At 38.2% G+C, this 24,670-nt stretch overlaps 2 protein-coding genes across 12 annotated transcripts; both read left to right on the top strand.

Annotated features, from left to right (window-relative positions):
• Positions 1 to 685: 685 nt before the first annotated feature.
• Positions 686 to 9,796, top strand: LOC149261590 (pleiotropic drug resistance protein 1-like; the record flags this gene model as incomplete). The annotated part of the gene is made up of 6 exons (XM_089369832.1): positions 686 to 1,032; positions 1,219 to 1,339; positions 9,024 to 9,112; positions 9,219 to 9,303; positions 9,484 to 9,643; positions 9,708 to 9,796. Coding segments are annotated over exons 1-6 (891 nt in total), but the record flags the coding sequence as incomplete, so codon positions are not given.
• Positions 9,782 to 16,553, top strand: LOC149261589 (ABC transporter G family member 35-like). 11 transcript variants are annotated; one of them, XM_089382049.1, is made up of 19 exons: positions 9,782 to 9,802; positions 10,288 to 10,341; positions 10,435 to 10,525; positions 10,629 to 10,930; positions 11,217 to 11,498; positions 11,588 to 11,904; positions 12,168 to 12,328; positions 12,439 to 12,542; positions 12,641 to 12,800; positions 12,905 to 12,953; positions 13,482 to 13,584; positions 13,694 to 14,026; positions 14,142 to 14,432; positions 14,594 to 14,677; positions 14,794 to 14,927; positions 15,085 to 15,312; positions 15,617 to 15,788; positions 15,874 to 16,128; positions 16,272 to 16,553. In XM_089382049.1, exons 1-19 carry the CDS (start codon positions 9,797 to 9,799, stop codon positions 16,536 to 16,538), a joined length of 3,393 nt encoding a protein of 1,130 aa, XP_089238175.1. In that variant the 5' UTR covers positions 9,782 to 9,796; the 3' UTR covers positions 16,539 to 16,553. The 11 variants fall into 11 exon arrangements, with proteins under 11 accessions (XP_089238175.1, XP_089238167.1, XP_089238150.1 ...); XM_089382041.1 differs by having other exon boundaries at positions 12,905 to 12,976; positions 13,454 to 13,584; XM_089382024.1 differs by having other exon boundaries at positions 12,905 to 13,010; positions 13,410 to 13,584.
• Positions 16,554 to 24,670: the final 8,117 nt, after the last annotated feature.

Genomic DNA, 24,670 nt, shown 5'->3' with positions numbered 1-24,670 from the left:
TTAATGCCACTGTAATGGAAAAATGATTACTATAATAATATTTCATATCATTTTTCCATTTATCATTATTTTTCCGACATTTAATGCATAATTATCTTCAATACTTCAAAGTAATTTCGATCGTCGCAGACGTAAAATAAAAAGGGCCGCATTCAGCGACTTTAGCTGGCTCTTTCATTCTGTCTGAGTTTGTCCTTTTTTATCAGATCATCACTGTGCCAGTCTTTATGCCGTGTTCACTTTGCAGACTGTGTTGGAAATTCAGCGACCAGCCGATGCAAAGTGAGATCGTGAATTTTCAATTTGGAATTTGCATTTACATGTATCTGAACAAGTTGATCACGGCAACGGCAATATAGGTGACGTAGTAGAATTCACTGCTACAACGGATCCGCCGTTTATAAAAAAAGTTCCGTGGCATATTTGCTTCTGCAAGACTTCCCTCATGGCGTAGTTGCGACAGTATTAAGTTGAATGGATCACAAATTTATTAGGGCAGATTAGTTGACTTAGGAGAGCGCTGTTCTAGAATCCCATCAAGCATCAGTTTGCTTGTCTCATTCTGTAGTCCTGTAGCTTGATGATCCGGAGATTCAAATATTTGTCCATGGTGGTGGCTTCGCTGCTCCAGTTCTATTAGGTTTTGTTGCAGAATTTGTTGAAGGAACTGGAGCTCTGCAACGTCATGGCAGTGCCTGTGGGTTTGCAATCAGGCGGGTTGTGGGGATCTGGGCGCAATGCATGGAGTGGCGAAGACGGTGCCTTTTCTGGGTCTTTTGGTAGGAGGAGCATCCACGTGGAGGAGGACGAAGAGGCGCTCAAATGGGCTGCTCTTGAGAAGCTCCCAACTTATGATCGGCTGAGGAAGTCCATTATACACGAAGTTGCAGACACCGGGAGCTTCAGGTATGAGCATGTGAATGTCACATCGCTTTCCAGTGAAATTCGCGAGAAGTTCATTGAGAGAGTGCTGCAGGTGGCGGAAGTAGACAACGAGCGGTTCTTGACGAAGCTCAAACAGAGGATTGACAGGTAAAGCAGATCTAACCTGAGCTTGAGTTTTTTCAATCATAATGTTTAATGATTAAAAGTGTGTTTTTTTCTACACTATTATGAGTTCAAAACAATAAAGGTAGAGTATATATGTATCTTTAGAATCAGTGAGAAATTAAAAATTTCATATACCAATTTAATATCTAATTAAACAATACTTCACAGAGTTGGGATTGCGTTGCCAACTATAGAAGTTCGGTTTGAGCACCTGAACATTGAGGCAGATGCCCGTGTCGGAGGCCGAGCACTTCCTACTCTCTTCAATTTTACTGTCAACATCATCGAGGTGAGGGACTGGACGATATATTTTTGATTTGATTGTTCTGGTCTGGAGGATTCGGAAAGCTAATCCTGCTCGTCAGTCTCACATGGGTAATAACTTGTCCAGTGCAACTGGTTTTGGCTCCCCTTTTCCACGAAAGTACCTCAACACCAAATTTGTTTTTGGCTCCCGTTTTCCACGAAAGTACCTCAACACCAAACTCTGACACCATGTACGCCCCTGGACAAATTAGGAGTGCAACCCAGGACCTCCATGTTCGCCCTTGGAACCCAGGACCTGCTTTATTTGGAAATGTCATTCAATAGCAACACTTTGGATCCCCTTTTCTACAAATGTACGTCAACATCTAATCCTGACACCATGTTCGCCACTGGACAAAGTTCGGAAGGAAACCCAACACTGACACCAGGTTTGCGACTGGACAAAGTTCGGAAGGAAACCCACCACGATAAGCATAAAATCCTATTTCCAGGACTTATTTCGAGCACATTCTGGATTAGGAGGACATTTTGTATTAGGCTTTTTTGGTTATGGTATTTATTAAGTAATAGGCTATAAGTTAATAATTAGTTTATTGATTTTACATTTTTGTAGTTTATTAAATATTACTTCATCTTTTTTATAAACAAGGTATAATTTTTTTTCACTTAATTATATGTTTTTTTAATATTAAATTGTAGATTATCTATTTAACAATATATTTAACTGAATAATTATTAACTAAATAAATATAGAGTTGTTTTTAATGTGATTTTAAAAAAAAAAATCGATTTATTCTTCCGATTTAATTTGTCTAAAATACGGTAAGAATTCATTGTAATCACAAGTTTGATGGGTAAACTCTGCACAAGAGAAATGCTCTAGGGGTTTTTTAGAGTGCTAAATCCATATATGTAATAAAAAAAAAAACAGTTTTAATAACAAAAATCAAAATTTCACCGCAAATTTTTCTGCTGGATTCCGACCAAAAAATCAACCGAAAACTTAAAAAAATAACATTAAAAACAACTCCATTAAATATCTCATATAAAATTTATTTATAATAACCAAACTTACTCCCCCTTAAACCACACTTTAATTGAAACTCTCTAAATATTAAAAACCGCTTTCAACGCAACTTTTTTTTGCATAATCTATTCTAAACAAACCAAACTACTATCCTAACCAAACCAAGCTCCTGCTCCATTTTGATGTGTTTTTCCACCCAGCAAACCAAACAAATACGCTAACCAAACCAAACTCCCGCCCCATTTTGATATGTATTTCCACCAAAGTGTTAAATCTGTTGGAATGTTAATTCCAATTGCAAGTTGCAGACACCGTGCAGGCGGACGTGGACAATGACGGTAGCACGAAACCACTCCTCCAAAACCACCAGTATATCGGATCGCCTTCGACCAGCCGGTAGTTTCCGTATGTTCGAACCTGATGCAATCAACCGTGAACGCGTGTTCCTCCCTCTACGTCATCATCTCTGACATTTCGGGACGTAATGGTCAGTCATGTAATGGCTCCCGATATCTCCTTCCACCGTCCGATTGTTTCCATCGCTCTCCACCGTCGATTGCTCCAAACCTGCATACGGGCAACATTTAATACTTGCGTGGAGTAATTTGAAGTTTGATTGACCGCCGTAAAACATTCAATGCATAGTTATGTGGTTCGTAAGTGTTTGGTAAAACATTGAATATTAACTACACTAGCGGTATGGGCACATATTATGTGTGTTATTTTTTTAAAAAGGAGCGTTGACCATATGTATTGAAAAACCCACGGTAGTAGAATTTTTTTTATAACGAGCCATAAAAAATATGCTTGTGTGGTATTGTTGCACACGGGAGAGAGGTATGTGCAGCAGCGAAAGTCATGGTATTGCACAGCAGTGCATGAAGAAAAGAAAAGAGGGGGAGCAAAAAGAATGTTTTTTTGTTTTGACTAGAGTGAAGCAAGGTAAATATTGCACAGCATTGCGGGGAGTATATGCATATAATTGTTATTTGTGGAGTTGCATATAAAATTTTTTTCAGCAATATGTGTTAAAAATATTTTTCACAACAGTGAATGTAAAAGGGGTTTTACAGCAGTAAACCCAGCACAGTAAATTCTCAGGTGGAGACAGAGTTTTGTTTTTTATGGGTGAAAGTAATTTTGGTGAATCCCTCTCAGCAAAAGAGGATGAATGTTGTTTCAGACATTTTATATTTTAATGAATACAAGGATTTTTATGGCTGTGTAATAATCTGTTCTGAGAATTTTTATTAAAAGCTTCCCTGTGCAAAAAGGATCCTGTGGCAGAAGGAAACAGAGCATTGCCTCTGTGGAGTTTATTCTGTTTGTTTTTGGGATTTTCTCAAAAAAACCCCCAACAGTGGTATCGGAGCTGGTCCAGGCTCTTTGACGGTGATAGAGCCAATCCAGGCTCTTTGAAGGTGTCAAAGAAGCTGAAGGAAAGATTCTTGTTGCAGCAGAGAAAGCTTCTCCAGCAGAGTGAAGTCTCAGGCAAAAGAACCCAGGTATTCCTCAAAGTTTTCTTTCTGTGTTGATGTTGAACAAACAGTGAGTCATTTTAAAAACACAATCAGCTATTTTAAGCATAGTTAAGAATGGCAAGGTCAAAGAAAAAGGTCTCCAAACCTCTTAAAAATGTGTCTCCCTCTTCTACTAAAATAGAAGACAATCTACTTGAAAGCATTCTATTTGAGGCTTCAAAGTTTAATGGAAATTTTGATATGTGGGAAATAAAAATGAGGGTTGTCTTACAGTCTCAAGGGATTGAAATCTGGGAATCAGTGATTGATGATAGCAAGATGGATAGAGAATCCAAGGAGTACAATGCAAAAGCAGAAAAGACAATCTTGGATGGACTGCCTGATTCTATAAAGAAGAAAATAGGAAAATATTCATCAGCAAAGGATATTTGGGACAGACTTCATGACCTTCATGCAAAGGGAGCACTGACCATGACCATCAGTCAAGAAGAAAATTCTGAACCCATCATAAAAGCTGAATGTGAGAAGGTTGACCTCATCAAACTTCAAGTAAAAGAAAGGGATGAAGAGCTCGTCAAGCTTAAGAAAGAGCTTGATCAATGCAAGAGGAAACATCATGAAGAAGTCATATTCATGACAAATCAGTTGAATAAAGCAAAGAAGCAGGAAGACGCCTTGTCAAGTCAACTTGAACAAAGGCACAAGAGAGTGAACAAGCTTGTAGAAGACATTGGACAGTACAAGGTAGAGGTCTCCTCCCTTAAGTCTGAACTACAAGAAGCCAGGAAGCAGGCACAAGAAGCTGAGAAGAAAATGGAGAGCAGTGAAGCAGAAATCTCCAAAATGAAGTCAGAAATTATCTCCCTTAAAATAGTAGCAGCTGAAGCTACTCATAGCAAAGAAGAAACTGAGGAACAACTTGCAAAGAAGAATAATGAGTGTGAAAGATTGGAAGAAGAGATTGTTCTCCTCAAGAAAAAGGTTGAAGAAATGAACAAAATCATGAAGAGCTCTCAAGCCTTGGATGACATGCTCAGCTATCACAGATCCCCATCTGATAAATCAAGACTTGGGTATGTAGGTGAACCCTCAAACAAGAATGAAAATGCTTTAAGCAAAGGAGATGTGAAGAAGGCAGAAAGAAATGGTGATGCTCCTAGTTCCAGCAAAGGCAAGGAGAAAGATCAAGGCTACAATAGAAGAAATCCTACTCCAAGTAGAAAACCAGCTCCAAGAAGAAATGTAGCTGATGTCAAAGAGGCAAGAGGCGATGGTTATCATCAAAGGATCTCAAGGCAGCAAGGCTTCAGAAGTACATCAAGGAAACCTCCATCTCCCAGGTACCAAAGTTCATTTTTTGGTTATTGTTATTCTTGCTCAAACTTTGGTCATATGGCAAAAGACTGTAGAGCATTTCATAGAGATAGATGTTGTAGTCTCCGACAATCTCCAAGAAATAATTTTATAAGAAGAAATCATGAATTCTTATTCATGAACAATGTAGAATGTTTCAAGTGTCATAACATTGGGCATATGGCACGTGATTGTAACTTAACATGGGCTCTTACACAAGCTAGACCCATGCAAAAGAAGAAAGTTACACAAGTATGGAGAAGGAAGGAAATACAGTCTGAAAGCCCCTTGAGCTCCCTAGTTGATCTAAGTTTCTTTTGAGAAAACTTTGCTGAAAGAAGATGATGCATACAGTTAAGGGGAGCCTGTAATTTTTTTTTATTATAATTGCTGAACTGTTGTAACAGTCATTCTTTGATGAAGATCTTGTTATAGGGGAGAGATATGGAATTAAATCTTCCATAAAAGCAGAGAAGAAAAGTCTGCAGGGCATGGAGACTGCGTGGAGGATGTATTGCAGCGCAGCAGAGCGCAAATGAAATTTTTTTTTGTTGTTAATCCCTCTGAAATGTAATATGCAGCGGTGTTGAAAAATGTAATGTTTTTGCTTTGTTTTTTATCACATATGCAATGCAATATGCACAGAAGTGCGGAGAAGGAAAAGGGGCAGCGTTGAAATGTGAAGTGCAGCAGCACGATAAGAAAAATGAGAAGCAGTAGAACGCACAACAGTGTGTGAGTGAAGATGAAAATGAATTCGATGTGAATCATATGCATTTTATATGCATTGTAATGCAAAGCAAGGAGACCCGCACAGCAGTGCGAAGACAGAACATAGAAGCGTGGAAACTTTTGTGTGTGGAGCACATGGATTAGAATGAACAGCAGTTTGAAATTTTTTTTGTGGAGCACATGCATTGAAATGCATAGCAATGGAATGCAGTTTTCCTTTTATGTAATGTGAGAGAATATACTCACAGCAGAGTGAGTGTAATGCACAGTAGATGGAAATGTTTTGTATTGGCAATGAAAATGCAAAGCAGTGAGAGGAAAATGAGAAGAGGGAAAAACGCAACAGAGTGTAAATGCCCAGTGTTTGAGAATGCAATGAAATTTTTCACACAGCGTTGAATATGAAAAATGCAGCAGCATGAAGTTTTTTTTTGTTATTGATGAAACGAAATGTAATGGGCAGCAGCACATGTAAAAGAAATTTTTCTTTACAACAGTAAATGAAAGTGCAGTGAGTGTGTTGTTCATTGAACCGAAATCCAATATATGCACAACAGTGCATTGTGTAAATAAAAAAAATGAAGACGAAGATTGTGTGAAGCAAGGGTGTAGAAAGGAACAGGGGCAACCCGTGTTAATTTTTTTTTTTTGTGGAGAATGAAGCGCAGCAGCGTGAGGATGATTCCTTTTATATGCAAGTAACGCAGTGTAATGAGTGAAACGAAAAGGGCAGCGAATGAAGAAAATAGAATGAGATGCATAGAAGTGCAGTGAGGGTAACAGACACAGCAATGTGAGAAATTTTTACGCACAACAGTGCAAATTGCAGAGGCAACGCAGCAGCGAATAAAAACTCAGGGGATACAGACTCTATGGTTATGGGTATGGACAGCAGTAAATAAGAAAAAGGCAGCAGTGTGATGGCAAGAAGGTGAAGCACAACAGTGCAAAGAAAATGAAACCAGAGAAGTGAGAATGAAGAAATGTGTTTTTACACATCAGTGAAAAGGTGAATGAAGCAAGAGGATTTTTATTTACAGCAGTAAATGTAAGTAAATATTTTTATTACAGCAGTATAAGCAAAACTCTTTTTTACAGCAGTTAATGTAAATGAGATTTTCTACACACCAGCAGTGTAAAATCTCAGGAAGAAAACAGAGTAATATTTTCGGTTGTTTTGGAACTGCATCTAAAGCAGTGTCTGTTTGTAATCCCTCCGTGAGAGGAAGTGAAGTTCTTGTTGAATCCCTCTGTTAAAGAGGAAGGTGCTTTTTCAGCACAGTCATTTTGGTGAATCCCTCTGTCAAGAGGAAGATGTTTTTCAGCATAGTGTTGGTGAATCCCTCTATGTGAGGAAGATATTTTTGTAACAGCAGTGTTGGTGAATCCCTCTATGTGAGGAAGTGTTTGAGTATGTTTGAATGCCCAGCAGTTGAAATTAAAGGGGAGTGTTGGAATGTTAATTCCAACTGCAGGTTGCAGACACCATGCAGGCGGACGTGGACATTGACGGCAGCACGAAACCGCTCCTCCAAAACCACCAGTATATCGGATCGCCTTCGACCAGCAGGTAGTTTCAGTATGTTCGAACCCGATGCAATCAACCGTGAACGCGTGTTCCTCCCTCTACGTCATCATCTCTGACATTTCGGGACGTAATGGTCAGTCATGTAATGGCTCCCGATATCTCTGTCCACCGTCCGATTGTTTCCATCGCTCTCCACCGTCGATTGCTCCAAACCTGCATACGGACAACATTTAATACTTGCGTGGAGTAATTTGAAGTTTGATTGACCGCCGTAAAACATTCAATGCATAGTTATGTGGTTTGTAAGTGTTTGGTAAAACATTGAATATTAACTACACTAGCGGTATGGGCACATATTATGTGTGTTATTTTTTAAAAAAGGAGCGTTGACCATATGTATTGAAAAACCCACGGTAGTAGAATTTTTTTTTGTATTAAGTTTTTTTTTATAACGAGCCATAAAAAATATGCTTGTGTTGTGGTATTGTTGCACACGGGAGAGAGGTATGTGCAGCAGCGAAAGTCATGGTATTGCACAGCAGTGCATGAAGAAAAGAAAAGAGGGGGAGCAGCAAGAATGTTTTTTTGTTTTGACTAGAGTGAAGCAAGGTAAATATTGCACAGCAGTGCGGGGAGTATATGCATATAATTGTTATTTGTGGAGCTGCAAATAAATTTTTTTTCAGCAGTATGTGTTAAAAATATTTTTCACAGCAGTGAATGTAAAAGGGGTTTTACAGCAGTAAACCCAGCACAGTAAATTCTCAGGTGGAGACAGAGTTTTGTTTTTGATGGGTGAAAGTAATTTTGGTGTCCCTCTCACCAAAAGAGGATGAATGTTGTTTCAGGCATTTTATATTTTAATGAATATAAGGATTTTTCTGGCTGTGTAATACTCTGTTCTGAGAATTTTTATTAAAAGCTTCCATGTGCAAAAAGGATCCTGTGGCAGAAGGAAACAGAGCATTGCCTCTGTGGAGTTTATTCTGTTTGTTTTTGGGATTTTCTGAGAAAAACCCCCAACAAAATCTATTTATTTATCTCTACTTTACAATAAAAAATATAAAACCAATAATATCAAAGTGTCATGAAAAAAAGGTGAGGATAAAACCAATACTATCAAAGTGTCAAAGAGCAAACCAAAAATTGCCATCAATGTGTTAGATCCATTTATTTATATCTGCTGGTCAATACCAAAAAAGACCAGCCGTTTCCACCCTTGAGGCTATTCTGTTTTCTGCTACCTTCAAGAAATATTCAGTCGAGGCCACGTAAAAATTCACTTTGTTATATCATTGATGATTACATTACAATTAGGTTGTGGCTTAGTGTTTGTGATAAAGTGTTCCAGTAAAAAGAGTTGAGGTTCAAATCTCAGCAGGTGCAGTAAATGCTTTCAGATAAGAACAGTGACATCTAGGACAGCAAATTCTATGCTTTCAGATTAGAACAGAGAGATCCAAGACACTCTAATGGAAACCGTCCTGGAATAAGATTCAATACCCAATTGACATGGAGTAGGAATGAAATTGGCAATTTTGACAACTTGCCATTTGACAGCATCAAAAATGTTTTTATTGTCCAGGGATTTCTTAACTACATGAAGATCTTGCGGTCAAAGAGGATGACTCTAACAATTCTCCATGATATCAGTGGCATCATCAAGCCTTCTCGGTAAGTTTTTCATATGGTCTTTTTTCCTAGCTAGAAGATGTACAGCATATGTCACCCGTTTTCAGACACAATCTCAATACATTTGAAACGTCATTGGACTGTTCAGAATGACACTTCTTCTTGGTCCACCTGGTGCTGGAAAAACAACATTGCTAACAACACTGGCTGGAAACCCTGATCGTGATCTCAAAGTAAGTTTAGAATCTATTCTAATAAGACATTACTGTAAGAATTGCAATCCAAATTTTAAATAAGCAGTTTCGACATTATTGTTTACTATAGAATGTGCCTAGTTTTTATATTGTTCGTATTTTGTTTCATGAAAGTAATTTTATTTCTTACAGAGGCATTGTTTCCTTTTGCTTTTACAGGTCACCGGAAATGTAACGTACAATGGGCACTCATTAAATGAATTTGTGCCTCAAAGAACATCTGCTTATATTAGCCAGCACGACTTGCACCTTGCAGAGATGACAGTAAGGGAAACAATGGATTTCTCAGCGCGTTGTCAAGGTGTAGGAGCAAAATACGGTGAGTGTTTGTTTAGTTTTCTCCCAAGATCACACCCATTTTACTTTGAATATTGACCACCTGTTTATGCATTGCTTTCCAGAGCTGCTGCAAGAACTTTTAAGACGTGAAAAGCAGGCCGGCATCAAGCCGGATTTTGATGTTGATATTTTCATGAAGGTAGGCATTTCTGCTAATGAGTGGTGCTATTCAGTGCTTCAATTAATTCTTGAAGACTCTTGTCTCATCCATGGGGTTTTGGTTTGATGCAAAGGCTGGGTGTTTAGTATCACGATTCAAATTTCAAATCCTGACATACATGTTTTGCCCTTGGTGGGCCCTTCTTGTTTGTTCAACCTGGTGAACAATATATATATAGAGTTATATTTTCATTAATGGGTAGGTAGTATATATTACTTGTTTGCTGGTGGGTACTAATGGAGAGATAGTTCTATATTGGTTATTAATGGAGAGATAGCTCCATATATATGGGTTGCAGTCAATAATTTACTCGATTAAATATGACCAATGACATATACTATCAACTGACATTAATGGATAAATAACTCCATATATGTTGTTGCAGTAGCTGTATTTTCCCTGCTGAAACAGGGCCAAGAAAAACTTTCATTTATTGTGGAACATAATTTTTCTTATTGATGCAGGAAACTTCCATTGAGGGACAACGGACTAGCCTTGTCACGGACTATGTGTTAAAGGTTATTCTTTAAAAACTTTCGGATAAAAATGCATTAGGATTTTAAGGCATGCAGATTATTCACATATGCTGCCGTGTCTTTGATTTCTTTCAGATTCTGGGCTTGGACATTTGTGCAGACACCATTGTTGGAAATCAGATGCGCCGTGGAATCTCTGGAGGCCAGAGGAAGAGAGTTACCACAGGTGGTCTAAGCAGGAATAGTTCTTTGGCACCACTGTAAATTTGCATTTGCATAACATGGTAGTGCCAAAGCAATTGTCTGATTGTTTGACAAGATCTGTGCAGGAGAAATGTTGGTCGGTCGTGCAAGAGCTTTTTTCATGGATGAAATTTCAACAGGATTGGACAGTGCTACAACTTTCCAGATTATCAAGTGTTTCCGCCAAATTATCCATCTCTTGGATGCGACAATGTTGATCTCTCTTCTACAACCTGCCCCTGAAACATATGAGCTATTTGATGATATCATCATACTGTCTGAAGGAGAGGTGGTTTATCAAGGACCTCGAGAATCTGTTCTTGATTTCTTCGAGTCCATGGGCTTCAAGTGCCCAGACAGAAAAGCGGTTGCTGATTTCTTACAGGAAGTAAGTATAATTTCTGATACAATTATGTTTTGTCCGATGGTTTCAGAGTACTAGTTGCAAACTACCATCTAGATCTCAAAGCCAAAATATTTACAGAATTTTCACAGATGAAATGTCTGGATTCTACAGCTTGATAATCTTTGTGAGCTCTGGCTCACCATGGTTCCTTTTTGTCCATTCACCACATTAGTGATTAAATGGATTGTTTAAATCTTCGTCGAAAAGATAGCTCGTTAAATTTCACTTAATTAATTACATTTGCGGTGGAGCGACTTGAATTTTACAGGTGACCTCGAGAAAAGATCAAGAGCAGTATTGGGCACTTGAAGGCCAACCATACCGTTACGTATCTGTCAAACAATTTGCAGAGGCCTTTCATTCATTTCATGTTGGCAATGATCTTTCAGAAGAGTTATCACACCCATATGATAGAAAAAAGAGCCATCCCGCTGCTCTTACATCTTCTAAGTATGGTGTCAGTAAAATAAACATATTCAAAGCCTGCTTCGCCAGAGAATGGATGCTTATAAAGAGAAATTCTTTTGTATATATATTCAAAACAGGACAGGTGAGTTGGGACCCAAATTATGAGGAGTGCCATTTTTTAATTCACTTATTGGAGAAAAGAAGTATGAATGCTGACAAACAAATTTGCAGATTGTAGTTGTAGGGATACTCACAATGACCATGTTTTTCCGCACGGAAATGCATCAGCGAAATATTGATGATGGAAACCTGTACATGGGAGCTCTTTTCTTTGGACTCATCCATGTAATGTTCAATGGTTTCCCAGAATTATCGATGACAGTTAGCCGCCTTCCAGTTTTCTACAAGCAAAGAGACTTTCTGTTTTATCCATGTTGGGCTTTTGCTTTACCAACATGGATAGTGAGGATTCCACTCTCTGTGGTAGAAGCAGCCATTTGGGTTTGTGTTACATACTATGTTATCGGTTTTGCACCAGAGGCCGAGAGGTAATTCTTTTAGCCTCCGTACCTCAATGAATTTCTATATCCTAATTTCATTAAACATGGATAGAAGCATAAGAAATCTTACAGGTTAATTAATCGGTTGATGTATGAAAGGGTCTATGAATGGAAACAAAGTCTAACATTCTCTGCCTCCAAATTATCCCTATGAGAAAAGAAAATTGAAGCAGGCACGTCAAAATTGTTTGCATTGTCAGAACACTGAAATATGAAACGAATAATCAAGGAGATTGCCTTCATTGTTGCAGGTTCCTTAAGCAATTCTTCGTCCTCTTTGTGATCCATCAAATGTCGTTGGCACTTTTTAAATTCATAGCCTCATTGGGTCGGAACATGATTGTCTCACAAACATTTGGATCATTTGCTTTGCTTATTGTGTTTGTTCTTGGAGGATTTGTGCTATCAAGAGGTATGTGACAATATAGCATATGCAAAAATAATATTTACTCCAAAGAAAAATACTTTATGGCAATCTTGGGTTACAAGAAATGCTTGACTTTATTCATGTTTCTGGAACAGAGAGTATACCTAGCTGGTGGATTTGGGCATACTGGTGCTCACCGATGTCCTATGGCCAAAATGCCATAGCTGTGAATGAATTTCTGGCTCCCAGATGGGACAAAGTACGTGTTATCATGTCCTAATTGAGTGTTCTATCATCATAATCTAGGAAAGAAATATTGAGTATTGCCTTTCATCTCAACAATTAATCTTTGTGCAGCCTGTCAGTAAAAGCTCCAATGAAACAATTGGACGTGCAGTATTAGAATCTCGTGGAATATTTGCTGAAGATAAATTTTATTGGATTGGCATTGGAGCATCAATCGGGTTCTCTGTACTTTTCAACATTCTCTTCATTGTTGCTTTAGCGTATCTTAACCGTAAGTCTGGCATCCTATTATAAGATTTGGTTTGTGCTACTGTTTCTCTCACATTCAAATTTTATACAAAGAGTGACACATCATAAAATCCGCTCCGATTACAGCTTTAGGGCAATCACAGGCTGTTATATATGAAGATGCTATTGAAGAGAAGCAAGCAAACAGAACTGGAGAAAGCAACCATTCTGTTCAACTGACATCTCAAAGAAGGTCCAGTGGTAAGGCATGAGCTCTCCAGAAATAATTTTAGTAATGTGAATATTTTAATCCATTGCTCACAGCTTGGAGTGCATTGTAAATGGAAAGGATGCTGATTGTAACTGATTAGAATCTTGCAATAGACAACGAAGTGAGAAACTTGAATGAACTACATAACTGCTCTGTAGCACCTTGTCTCAGACAACTGAGTGGGAGACATTGGAAAACCTTTGTGCTGATCTTGAATTAGACTCAAAAGCACTGTTTTTGGTTTTGCTTGAAAGGAAAGATGAAAATATTGAACTATAAAGATTGCAATCTATAAAACTATATAACCAGTCACATCCAAAGCTTTAAAAGTTTATGAGAAAAACAGGCACTATTCTTTCATAGATTTAATAATTTTGTCAGTCATTTTTACTTGTCAGAGAGGAGAGATAATCTAACCTCTAAAGACAATTCTACACCCGATGGAGAAATCAGTGTCACTCATGCCTCGACACAACAGAAGAAAGGAATGATCCTTCCTTTCAGGCCATTGTCGATGTCTTTTGAGAACATAAACTATTATGTTGACATGCCACCGGTATGTGTATGTACAAATCATTCAATTGGATTGATAATCTGCCAGTGGTTTGACATACCCAGGTTCTCTTCAATGGAATATCTGGAACTAATGTTTAGTTTCGTAACAGGAGATGAAAAGTGAAGGGTTGGGTCACGACAGGCTACAACTCCTTTCCAATGTAAGTGGATCCTTTAGACCAGGGGTACTTACAGCCCTGATGGGAGTTAGCGGTGCTGGAAAAACTACCCTAATGGATGTCTTGGCTGGAAGAAAAACAGGGGGCTATATAGAAGGGAATATAAGCATCTCTGGATTCCCTAAGAAGCAAGAAACCTTTGCTCGCATCTCAGGGTACTGTGAACAAAATGATATCCACTCTCCAAATGTCACAGTCTTTGAATCACTCGTGTATTCTGCATGGCTCCGTCTTCCTTGCGAGGTTGACGAGAAAACTAGAATGGTTTGTCTAAATTTCTCCCCTTTGCATGCAGTTCTTCAAAGTGGAGATATTTCTTACTAATGAGACTCTGCAAGCAGCTTTTACTCACAGATTTTTGCTGTTACAATAAGTGCAGATGTTTGTGACAGAAGTCATGGAGCTCGTAGAGCTCACTCCTCTGAGAGATGCTCTTGTAGGGCTTCCTGGAGTGACAGGTCTTTCTACAGAGCAAAGGAAGAGACTTACCATAGCAGTCGAACTAGTTGCCAACCCTTCTATAATCTTCATGGATGAGCCAACTTCAGGACTAGATGCCCGTGCTGCAGCAATTGTTATGCGTACTGTTCGCAACACAGTCAATACAGGTCGAACTGTTGTTTGTACCATCCATCAGCCCAGCATTGATATCTTTGAAGCTTTTGATGAGGTGAATTCAAAGACTTTCATGGTCAATCTATGCAATGTGAAACAAAAGGCCTACTCTATGTTTCTTTGTTTGGCTTAAGAAAAATGAAGGGTTGCAAAGGGCTAGAACAAGTCAGGGAATAATTGCTTAATTTTCAGTTTTATTGATTTGCTAAACTGCAGCTCTTGCTCCTGAAAAGAGGTGGCCAAACGATCTATGCGGGTCCTGTGGGTCATTATTCTCATAAACTCATTGAGTATTTTGAGGTATAACTGATTTTTTATTCCGTGTATTATAAGCTATTTAGTAATCGATTGCCCTTGTCATTATCAATCCATGGTTGGAAAGAATGATCTTGTCCGATTCTTGGTTGTTTGACCAGGCTGTTCCAGGAATACCACAGATTCGTGAAGTATACAATCCAGCGACATGGGCGCTGGAAGTGAGTTCCATAGCTGCTGAGGAAAAACTTGGTGTAGAGTTTGGTGAGATCTACAGAAAATCAGCACTCTATGAGTATGTCTAACATAATTGTAGGAATTTGTTTGAGAACTTAGAGCTTTTTTATTGTGCATCTCTAATTTTGTTACCCTATCGTCGTAACATAATTTCTCCCAAGAAACTGTAATACTTTTAAAATCCTTATTTGACAGTTATGTTGTTCTGCTTTCAGATGGAATCAAGCCCTTATTCAAGAGCTAAGCACCCCTGCTCCTGGCTCGCAGGATCTGAGTTTTCCAACACAGTATGCACAGTCCTTCAAGGTTCAGTGTGTGGCATGCCTTTGGAAGCAACATTGGTCATATTGGAGGAATCCACACTATAATGTTGTGCGTTTTTTCTTCACTACAGTGGTTGCCCTACTGTTTGGGACCATCTTTTGGGACCTTGGAACAAAGAGGTTGGGCACTCTCTTGACAGGCATAATAGACTTATTTGCAAAACTGGTCCCGCCTCAATTTGACATTTTGTTTTCTCTATCATTGATTAGTTTATTATCTATTACATATTTGAGTCAACAGAGTCACTTAGCATATTGAGAAATCAGTCTGACATATGTCTTCCAAGTGAACTTACAGTCTTTATTTGTTCCCTTGAAAACTATTTTATCGTTCTCTGTAAGCAGAGAAAATTGTGTGTTCTCTTAACGCCTTTTGCCTCAACTGCTCAATGTCGTCTAAGTATTCTTCGATGTTCTTTTGCAGAGGTAAACAACAAGATCTAATGAATATTATGGGATCAATGTACAGTGCTGTACTTTTCCTTGGTGTTAGCAATTCATCGAGTGTCCAGCCAGTCGTCGAGGTTGAACGAACTGTCTTTTACAGAGAAAAGGCCGCTGGAATGTATTCAGCACTCCCTTATGCCCTTGCACAGGTAATCTAAATGTCAACAGCTAGTGAGATTATAGTTTTGTTATGCAGATTAATTGACCGAATGACCATCCTTGTTATCACTACAGGTGGCAATTGAGGTGCCCTATGTTCTGGTACAGTCTGTAATCTATGCCATCTTGGTCTATTCTATGATTTCTTTCGAGTGGACAGCTGTTAAATTCTTCTGGTTCCTCTTCTTCATGTTTTTCACTTTTCTATACTATACCTATTATGGAATGATGTCGGTAGCCTTGACCCCAAGTTACCATATTGCTGCGATCATTTCATCAGCTTTTTATTCTGGATGGAATCTCTTCTCTGGTTTCATTATCCCTCGACCTGTAAGGCCATATTTTCAACTCTTGATCTGTCCATCAATTTTTCCTTCCAGCAACTATTTGAATTTCAATCTAGACTGCAATTAACAATGCCCCTGTTGAGTGGTCCTAATACATTCAATTTTCTGGTTGTGTTTTGAAAACAGAAAATGCCCGCATGGTGGAGATGGTACACCTGGGCAACCCCTGTTTCTTGGACGCTCTATGGTCTGATTGCTTCACAGTTGGGTGATGTAGAAACAGAGATGGAGACAACAGAGGGGAAAGTGAAGGTGGCCAGATTCATACAATCTTATTTCGGGATGAGACACGACTTTTTGGGAATTGTAGCACTGGTGCTCGTTTGTATCCCTGTTGTCTTTGCTTTGTTCTTTGCACTGTCCATCAAATACCTCAACTTCCAGAAAAGATAGAAATCACATCACCTGCTCATCAGATATATTTTATGTTATTTTTCGTTGATAAGGCTGCGTTAGCTGAAGGGTATACAGGCAACCACATGATTCAGTTACAGTGATACGAATCTGAGTATACAGGCAACCATATGATTCAGTTACAGTGATACGAATCTGTGTCATTGAAAGCCTTTGTTCTTTATGATTATGCTGTTGTAACCAATGCCATCTTTGGGTTTCGAATTGTTAGTAGGATGTTATCTTATAGCCTGGCTGTTCCTATAAACACAGCAACATGGTCCAAGATATGTTGTTCTGCGAGAGTAACCTGAAGTATTTGACTCCACTAATAACTTTGCAATATCACACTGGTTATACGTTACTTTCATAAACTCATTACTCATTTATATCAGATAGTCTTTCAACTGAGAGCATCTTAGGAATAACCTTATCGATCCATCTTTATCGGAATTGATGCATCCCATTCAAAATTAGATTCAGATTCATCATACAAACGAAAATTACATTATTATAAATCCAGTTTAATGTCTAACATCCAGTTTCTTCAATTTTGTTAAAATGTTCAATATCTTATTTTAAATTTTGTTAAATTTTATTTCATTTTAAAAAAGAAACTTTGAATTTCACTTATCCGAATTTAATATCTGGTTTCAAATTTTAAAAGTGGTGTAAATAATTTCATATTTATTCTTATTGTAAATAAAATGATATGTTTTAAGATGTATGTTTTGAAAAAAATAATTTTCAAAATGGCTTCTCATGTAAACTTTGTTAAAATTATATATAATTTAAAAGCACAAATATGAGGTATTATTAATTTTAAATAAAAATAAAGATTTGGTTTGTTGATAAAATTACAGTATATTAAGTTGACTTATTATATTTTTATTTATAATCTAGTATGTTTCATATATAATTATATAAAGGGTTGAAGCCAAATATAATTCGGCATAATTTCTTAAATTGTACTATTTAAATCAAATAAAATCTTTATTATGGTGTCATACTCCTATTTTGAAATTTGTACCTTAATATTTAATAATAATAAAAACATGTATTATATAATATATTTGTTTTAGATGTGAGAATCACTTCTCTAAAATATAAAGATAATTTATTATAACATTGACACTCAAACGATTGTCTACAATAAATAGTTTTAATATTGGAATTTAATTTTGTTTTTATATTTATTTATTATTTTTTCTCCATAAAAAAATTCAAATAATTAGAATTTGTAAATATAAATTGTTTTTTTTTTAATCAAATAATTTATTTTTTATGATTTTAAATATGGATTTGACTAAAAAAACACCATGCTAACTCGCATAAAACTTTCACAATGTTTAAGATAAATTTTGATAATGTACATTGAATTACCTTGATCAAATAATATTACATATATACATGAAGTGTTGTCTTAAGATACGTAAATTGTCTTGGACACACAATCAGTTGGTTGAGAGGGTATCTCAACGACACATCAATCTAGGAAACAAATAGTTCTAAACAACTCCCAGAGAATAGGAACAAACTCCTTTACATAGAAAGAATCACACCTAATACAAGTAGGAATTATATTTTCCAAGTTGCCCCCTTAATGACTACTTGTCTCGATCTCAACCAACAAAGTTTAATTGTGGTCTTGGTGCTTACAAACATGATCAAAAAAAGAATATGTTGACGTCCATATAAAGGATCAACCATCTATCAGAATGCATGAGTACCAACCGCTGCAAGCGCAAGTCTACTAGGATGTCCTTCATGTACATTGTTCAGTCCACCATTACCTACTTACGTGTACCTGTACGTGTAAATCCCCCTCCATTATCGCCATCGTCATGGCTTTTCTCGGATTACCCATAACCATGCTCTAGGTGCTAGTGGTTGACCCTAAACCATGCGCAGGGTTTTGTTGGCTGACCCTAAACCATGCCTACAAGAACCCTTGTCCACCTCACTCTCACACGTGCACAAACCTACACTTCCAAAGTGGTTTTAAGATTACCATGAACTTTATGGGGGTACACATACCTTATAAGGCTAACAACACAACTTCAACTACATAATATTACAAACTTTTCTAAGACCACTACAGAACATCATAGACTTACTTACAATTAAGATGTGTGACTCATACTACAACATGTTCGGGAGTCTATTCCATAAATTCACACAAACTTTCACTTTATTGTCTATCATCCTTCAATCTTTGATGCTACTTCAACATCTATCCTCTAATATCATCTTTATTAAAAAAAGTTTTCCTTATCATTCAAATAAATACTCTATTGTTGAAATGGTCAATTCCAAGGAAAACTAATTCGTTACCATAGTTAGATTAGTAAGTTAGCTAGACTAATGTCACTTCAATTACAAATGATAAAATAAACTTAAAATGCACAACTTATAACCTGCAACATCTAATAAAACTTTGACATGAATGGATGCAAAACCAATATTTGGGTAAGTTAAGTTGCCACGTATTCGAACCAGATTGTTCTTGGATTTGTTCACCATGGAATTGAATGCAGTAGAACCAGACCAGTTGCTAGGCTGTGCAAAAATTCGATGGACAATGAAAGACCTCCACAAACCCTTCCTCATTCGTTGAGTCATCTCTTCCAAGTAGCAATTCAGATGAGAATAACACATTTGTCTCAACAAATGGCAGAAAAGTGAATATTTTCAGAAGATCCATTGGTCTTGGGTGTAACATTTCTTAATTGTTCAAGCGTTCTCTTACATTCAATAGCAAGAAGATAAAAGAGTCGGAGTGTTGGCATGGAGGAGACTGTGCAGCGCAGTGTTGAACATTGACTGTGATGGAGCGTTGAAGGCAACATTGAAGCATAGTTAAAGGCAGGGCAAGCCTGACGCAGAAGGAGGCCGTGAGAAGGATGAATTGCTGAAGGCTGTGAGAGGTCGAGTTGAATTGTGATAAAAACAAAAGAGACAAAATATATAAACTATATATAAACTTGGCTCTCCAGGTGAGATACTTGGAGAGTGTACAAACACTCATACACGCCCTATATTCCATTGAGTCAGATGAGCCTCAAATATATAGGCTTTCACAATATCGGGTGGTTTGAACCACTCCCTATCAAATAGGATCTCAATCCTATTCTAAAGCAACAAACACTTAAACATAGAAAAGCTAACTTTCTCCATTAATGCTAACACTCCCCCTTAATGGAGAAAGGGTTCACTAAAAAAACTCAAATGACATATGATGCCTGCTGGTCTTAGTCTCAGATAGGCTTACAATGGTAAAAGACAGAGCTTTCATTTTTGTCTTCTTGTAGTAGAGCCCATACTTGTTCATTTGTAGATGAAGCTTCATCTTCACTTTCTTTTCCATAAGAAAATGATGGAGCTTCACCTCCTTTTTATGTTTTCTCCCTCTCCAGAGAAACACATGAACTCTTATCCTCCTCTTCGAGTATCTACTAACAATTTTTGCATTTGATGTTGTAGGTTCTTGGGGTTCTTCAATTGCTTCTTCTTGTCTCCCAATATATACACAAAAAACAATGTTAGATTTATAAAGAGGACCACATTTGCTTTTATCTTCCTGCTCCTTCAAGAGAGCTTTCATTTCTCCATCTCTCCCTACTCCATCCCTTTTTGCTGTCATAGTTATGCCTTCAGCCTCTTCACTCAGTTCTATTGCTGCAGGCATGTTCTGCATTTGATCTGTATGTGAAGATAGACCTTCCTTCTCACCAAACAGTAATTCATCAATAAGATGTTTTTCAATCATCAAATTGATCCACTCATCATGAGGTATATAAGTCTCATCAAACTTGATTTTTGCATCTGGAAAACTTTCAGGTTCTACAATAATGGATGTGTTTTCATCATCACAAGTTTCAGTTACAGACACACATTCATCACCCATCATTGCATCTTCAATTTCACAATCAAATATGGGATCATTTTCAAGAGCAATATCTTTAGCATCATTGCCCTCATTCAAACAATATTTCATTTCTAAAACATCCCATAAGAATTTTGTACTAAGAACCTCTCCATATTCATATATTATGTTGAGTATGATGTTGTCATCTAATGCAGATGTTATAAGACTTAATGTTGATGCATCTCCACTATCATTAATAACATCTTCAACATAATCCAGTAAATTTACCTTCCATAGTACTGTTTTTATTTCATTTGCCCATATTTCATAATTCATACCTGAAAAAGACAGTAAATCTGGCATTAACCATTTAATAATCTCACCAAATTCCAAATCTACATCTTGATCAGCTACTGGTCCATCACCGTCAACCTGAAACACATCACTAAATTCAACAAAACAATATTTTGCATTTCTCCTTTGATGCTTTCTCCTTAGTTTTCTACGAGACTCTTTCAGTTTACTTTGAAGACCCATTTTCTCCTTCTATTTTCTCCCTTGCATCAAGCACGCAAGAACACTTTGGTCGGGAATAGTTCATTGCCCAATATCGAATTTAGTGGCTACAACACCTAGAGGAAGGGAAACCCACTCGCTTCAAGACCTAGATCCACTTTGATCATGACTAGGTTCCAAATAAATAAATAAATAACGCTCCACAATGTCGGAAATTCGATCTCTTTGGCTGCAACTCTCTGCAACTTGGCACAAACACACCGGTCTTCAGTGCTAGAAAAATTGCAGGGAAGCCTCGTGAACAAGATGAAGACGCCTCTACAACAATTTCATGTGGTCAGCCCTCACTTGATAGATGGCTCACAGGCCTCTGATCCCTTGCTTGCAGTAGCTATATCGGTCAAGAGATCGAACCCACAAGGAGTCGGAGCAGGATGAAGAACAAGACGATGTTCACATGGGTAATTTAAAAATACACAAAAAGTTGTTTTTTCAATGACTCATGCGCCTCAACGACAGAAGGTCAAACAACCCAGGCATTATTTTTTCACTCCACAATTTGCACAGTCTAGGCTTCCACATGCTCCGAACTTAGCATATTGGTTGTTCAACTCAGCTCAATCCCATGATGGGTGCCAAGATCAACCCCAACTGCAATTACGTTGCACGATGAATGACAACTACAATGATAGGAAGCTCCAGCTCTTCAATCACTCAGATAATAACATCAATCACACTGTTATGGATTCAAACCACGCCCAAGCCAGTCAAACACCTCCACGGGCTTCACCAGATTACTAGTCCACTGCAGCTCCAACTATTTATTTTCACACATTCATAGCAACCATGCCCTCTGTTCACAGTAACATCGATCTGGTGGAAGACGCACCTTATTCAACTCACAAGAGTCGGGCCCTTCACTCTTCCATTGCAGAAAATGATAATGTCAAACAACTCCATTTGCCGAGCGAGAACAAATCAAGCACAATGAGGCTTCCCCTCTTTTTTGCATTGCCGAGATTCTTTGGATTGTCACACCTATATATATACTGACGCCAACATACTCCTCTTTCGATCAAACAAACCAACCTCACCTCACTTTTCTCAAAACATCAGGCTGATCGGCTTTCTATGAGCGTTAGGAGGATCACATATCAATTACCATTTGATAATCTGTGTGTTATTTCACCACGGGCCTTCAGGCCTCACCACGGCAATTAAGCCTCTGCCACGACATGGATCTCAACACCACGATCTTCTTCTTAGTTCTCAATCGATGGCACACAATAGACAATACACTTGGCTCTTTCATGATTGCTCCATTCGACTCTCAAGGTAGCACTCCACACTTCACACTCACGCTTGGCTCTCTCCACTGGCTCCACGCACAGGTAGATCAGACAGTGAATAGCTCCACAACTGCTTTCTCAAAAGCAGATCCTGATACATATCCTCACATGGCACTCGTCCTCTGATGCACGCAACAACCACACTACACACTCCTCCTCTGGCATTCACACGACACATAGGCTCGCAACCAACACGCAGGATAACACACGCTTAGACAGCACTCAGCAGTCCACAACTCTTCTGCTCACATTCCACACAGCAATCCAGGCAATAGATCTCCATGGTAGATGCACCAGTCTGACTGAGCTCCTCGGATATTCCCATGTTGTGTGTAATACCCTTGACGGTTGGGTTTATGACAACCAACCCGCAACAGATCCACTCCAATCCACGTAGACAGCAACAGATCTTTCCAGAACGTAGAACGAAGAAATAAATAATATACAACCTTCAGGTTGCTTGTGGCTGCTCACGCCACCGCTGCAATTTGCAGCCTTTTTTCCACTCTGCGCAGCCTCCACAATCACCACTGGAATTTTGATGCACTGCACGAGCTCCTCCGTGTGTCGACGCTCATGCAGCCTCCAACATTAGCTGATCTCCCGCCTCCGTGGCAATCCAACCTCCTGTGGTTTTCTCCACGGCCTCTGATCACCTCAGCAGCCTCAAATGTATCCACGCCAACGGCCTTCGGCTCTTTCTCGCAGAGGCTCTATTGCCGACAACGGAAAAGATCCTCCACGCGGTGAGCTATGGTGTGAGCAGCTTCTGCAAATGTTCGCTTCCTCTACCAAAATCCTGAAACCACAGTGGATTCTATGACAGAATTGGCAGAATTCACTTCCCAGTATATAGAAGAACCGGATTTTCTTTCCCTCGAATGCTTTGCAACAGCCTCCTCATCAATTGATAGTCTAGCAAGACGTCCTCAAACACGCAGCTTAAAACAGTTGGCGCGATTTACCACCGCGAACTCGCGAAGGTCTTCGCGACTATACACCACATATATGCGACTATCGATAAAATGAAAATGTGTGGAAGGGTAACAGTGGGATCGACGCGATTAGCCCTCCAATCCAAGCGACGATTTCGCCTCAGTCGCACCCTTCACTCAGCTTACAGGATCGACAACCCTGAAGCTCTGATACCATGATAAAAACAGAAGAGACAGAATATATAAACTATATATTAACTTGGCTCTCCAGGTGAGATACCTGGAGAGTGTACAAACACTCATACATGCCCTATATTTCATTGAGTCAGATGAGCCTCAAATATATAGGCTTTCACAATATCGGGTGGTTTGAACCACTCCCTATCAAATAGGATCTCAATCCTATTCTAAAGCAACAAACACTTAAACATAGAAAAGCTAACTTTCTCCATTAATGTTAACAAATTGTTGCTCAGAGGTCATGTGAAAGCCGACTTTTGCTCAGAGGTTGAGAGAAGGGTTGATTTGTGGATGGAGAGGTTGATTGAGGTTGACTATGACGTGGCCGATTTGGATAATGATGTAGATCGAATCACTGCTGCCTGTGTAAAACGTTTGGCTGTGTAAAGCTGATTTTAATGCAGTTTCCTTTTGTGTAGCTGAGTTGTTGACTTGTGTGATTTGGAGCTGTGTGAAACAATGACGAAAGACGAATTTTATTGATAGGGGAATCTGATAATTGGAATTTGTTGGTAGAACGAATTTGTTGGTTGAGTGGATATCTACCTGCTCATAATTAGATAATTGGACAAGATAAAGTGTGGTGTTACGACCACAACCACGCAGAGGTTGGAGCATCGAGCAACCGTGGGACTGTTCGGTGCCACAACTCAAAGAGGTTAGTCTGGGAACTGGTACAGACTGAGCACGAGAGTGTGTACAACCATAGAGCGGAGGTGGAGGTGTTATTCCGTATCCATAATGAGGGGGTCTGCGTTGACATTTGTTGAGCACAAGCGCAATAGTTGCTTTGATTTATGTTTAGAGCGTTGAGATCTGAGGTGCACTAGTCCTGTGACATGTTGGAGCTAAGTCTTTTACTGTTTAAAATCATTACATATTAGAACAACTATATTTACTAATGTGTAAATGTGGTTGATATGCGAGGATATGTATATATGAAGCATGTATACTATTATATTTATCAATGTGATTGATATAAACGGATAGGTATATATGAAGCATATATACAATCACATTTACCAATGTGACTGATATAAGCTGATAGGCTTATATATCAACCACATTAATAATTACTATGTGTATTTTTTTAAAGACCACCTATTTATAATTATTAATAACTATATAAATAATAACAACAATATTCTTATATATTTATATATTTATGATTATTATATTATATATTAAAATAATATTAAGTTATTGTGTAATATATTTAATATT

The sequence above is a fragment of the Pinus tabuliformis genome, chromosome 6 (assembly GCF_031772625.1).
Source record: "Pinus tabuliformis cultivar Carrire ecotype Pingquan chromosome 6, CPIR1, whole genome shotgun sequence".
Taxonomy (NCBI): domain Eukaryota; kingdom Viridiplantae; phylum Streptophyta; class Pinopsida; order Pinales; family Pinaceae; genus Pinus; species Pinus tabuliformis.
This window is presented reverse-complemented; position numbering and strand designations above follow the sequence as displayed.

Bases quoted from the DNA above. Each gene is read 5' to 3' on its own strand.
- LOC149261589 (XM_089382016.1), top strand. The intron at 11,905-12,167 runs GTAATTCTTTTA...TCATTGTTGCAG, and splicing joins TTTGCACCAGAGGCCGAGAG to GTTCCTTAAGCAATTCTTCG. The intron at 12,329-12,438 runs GTATGTGACAAT...TTTCTGGAACAG, and splicing joins AGGATTTGTGCTATCAAGAG to AGAGTATACCTAGCTGGTGG.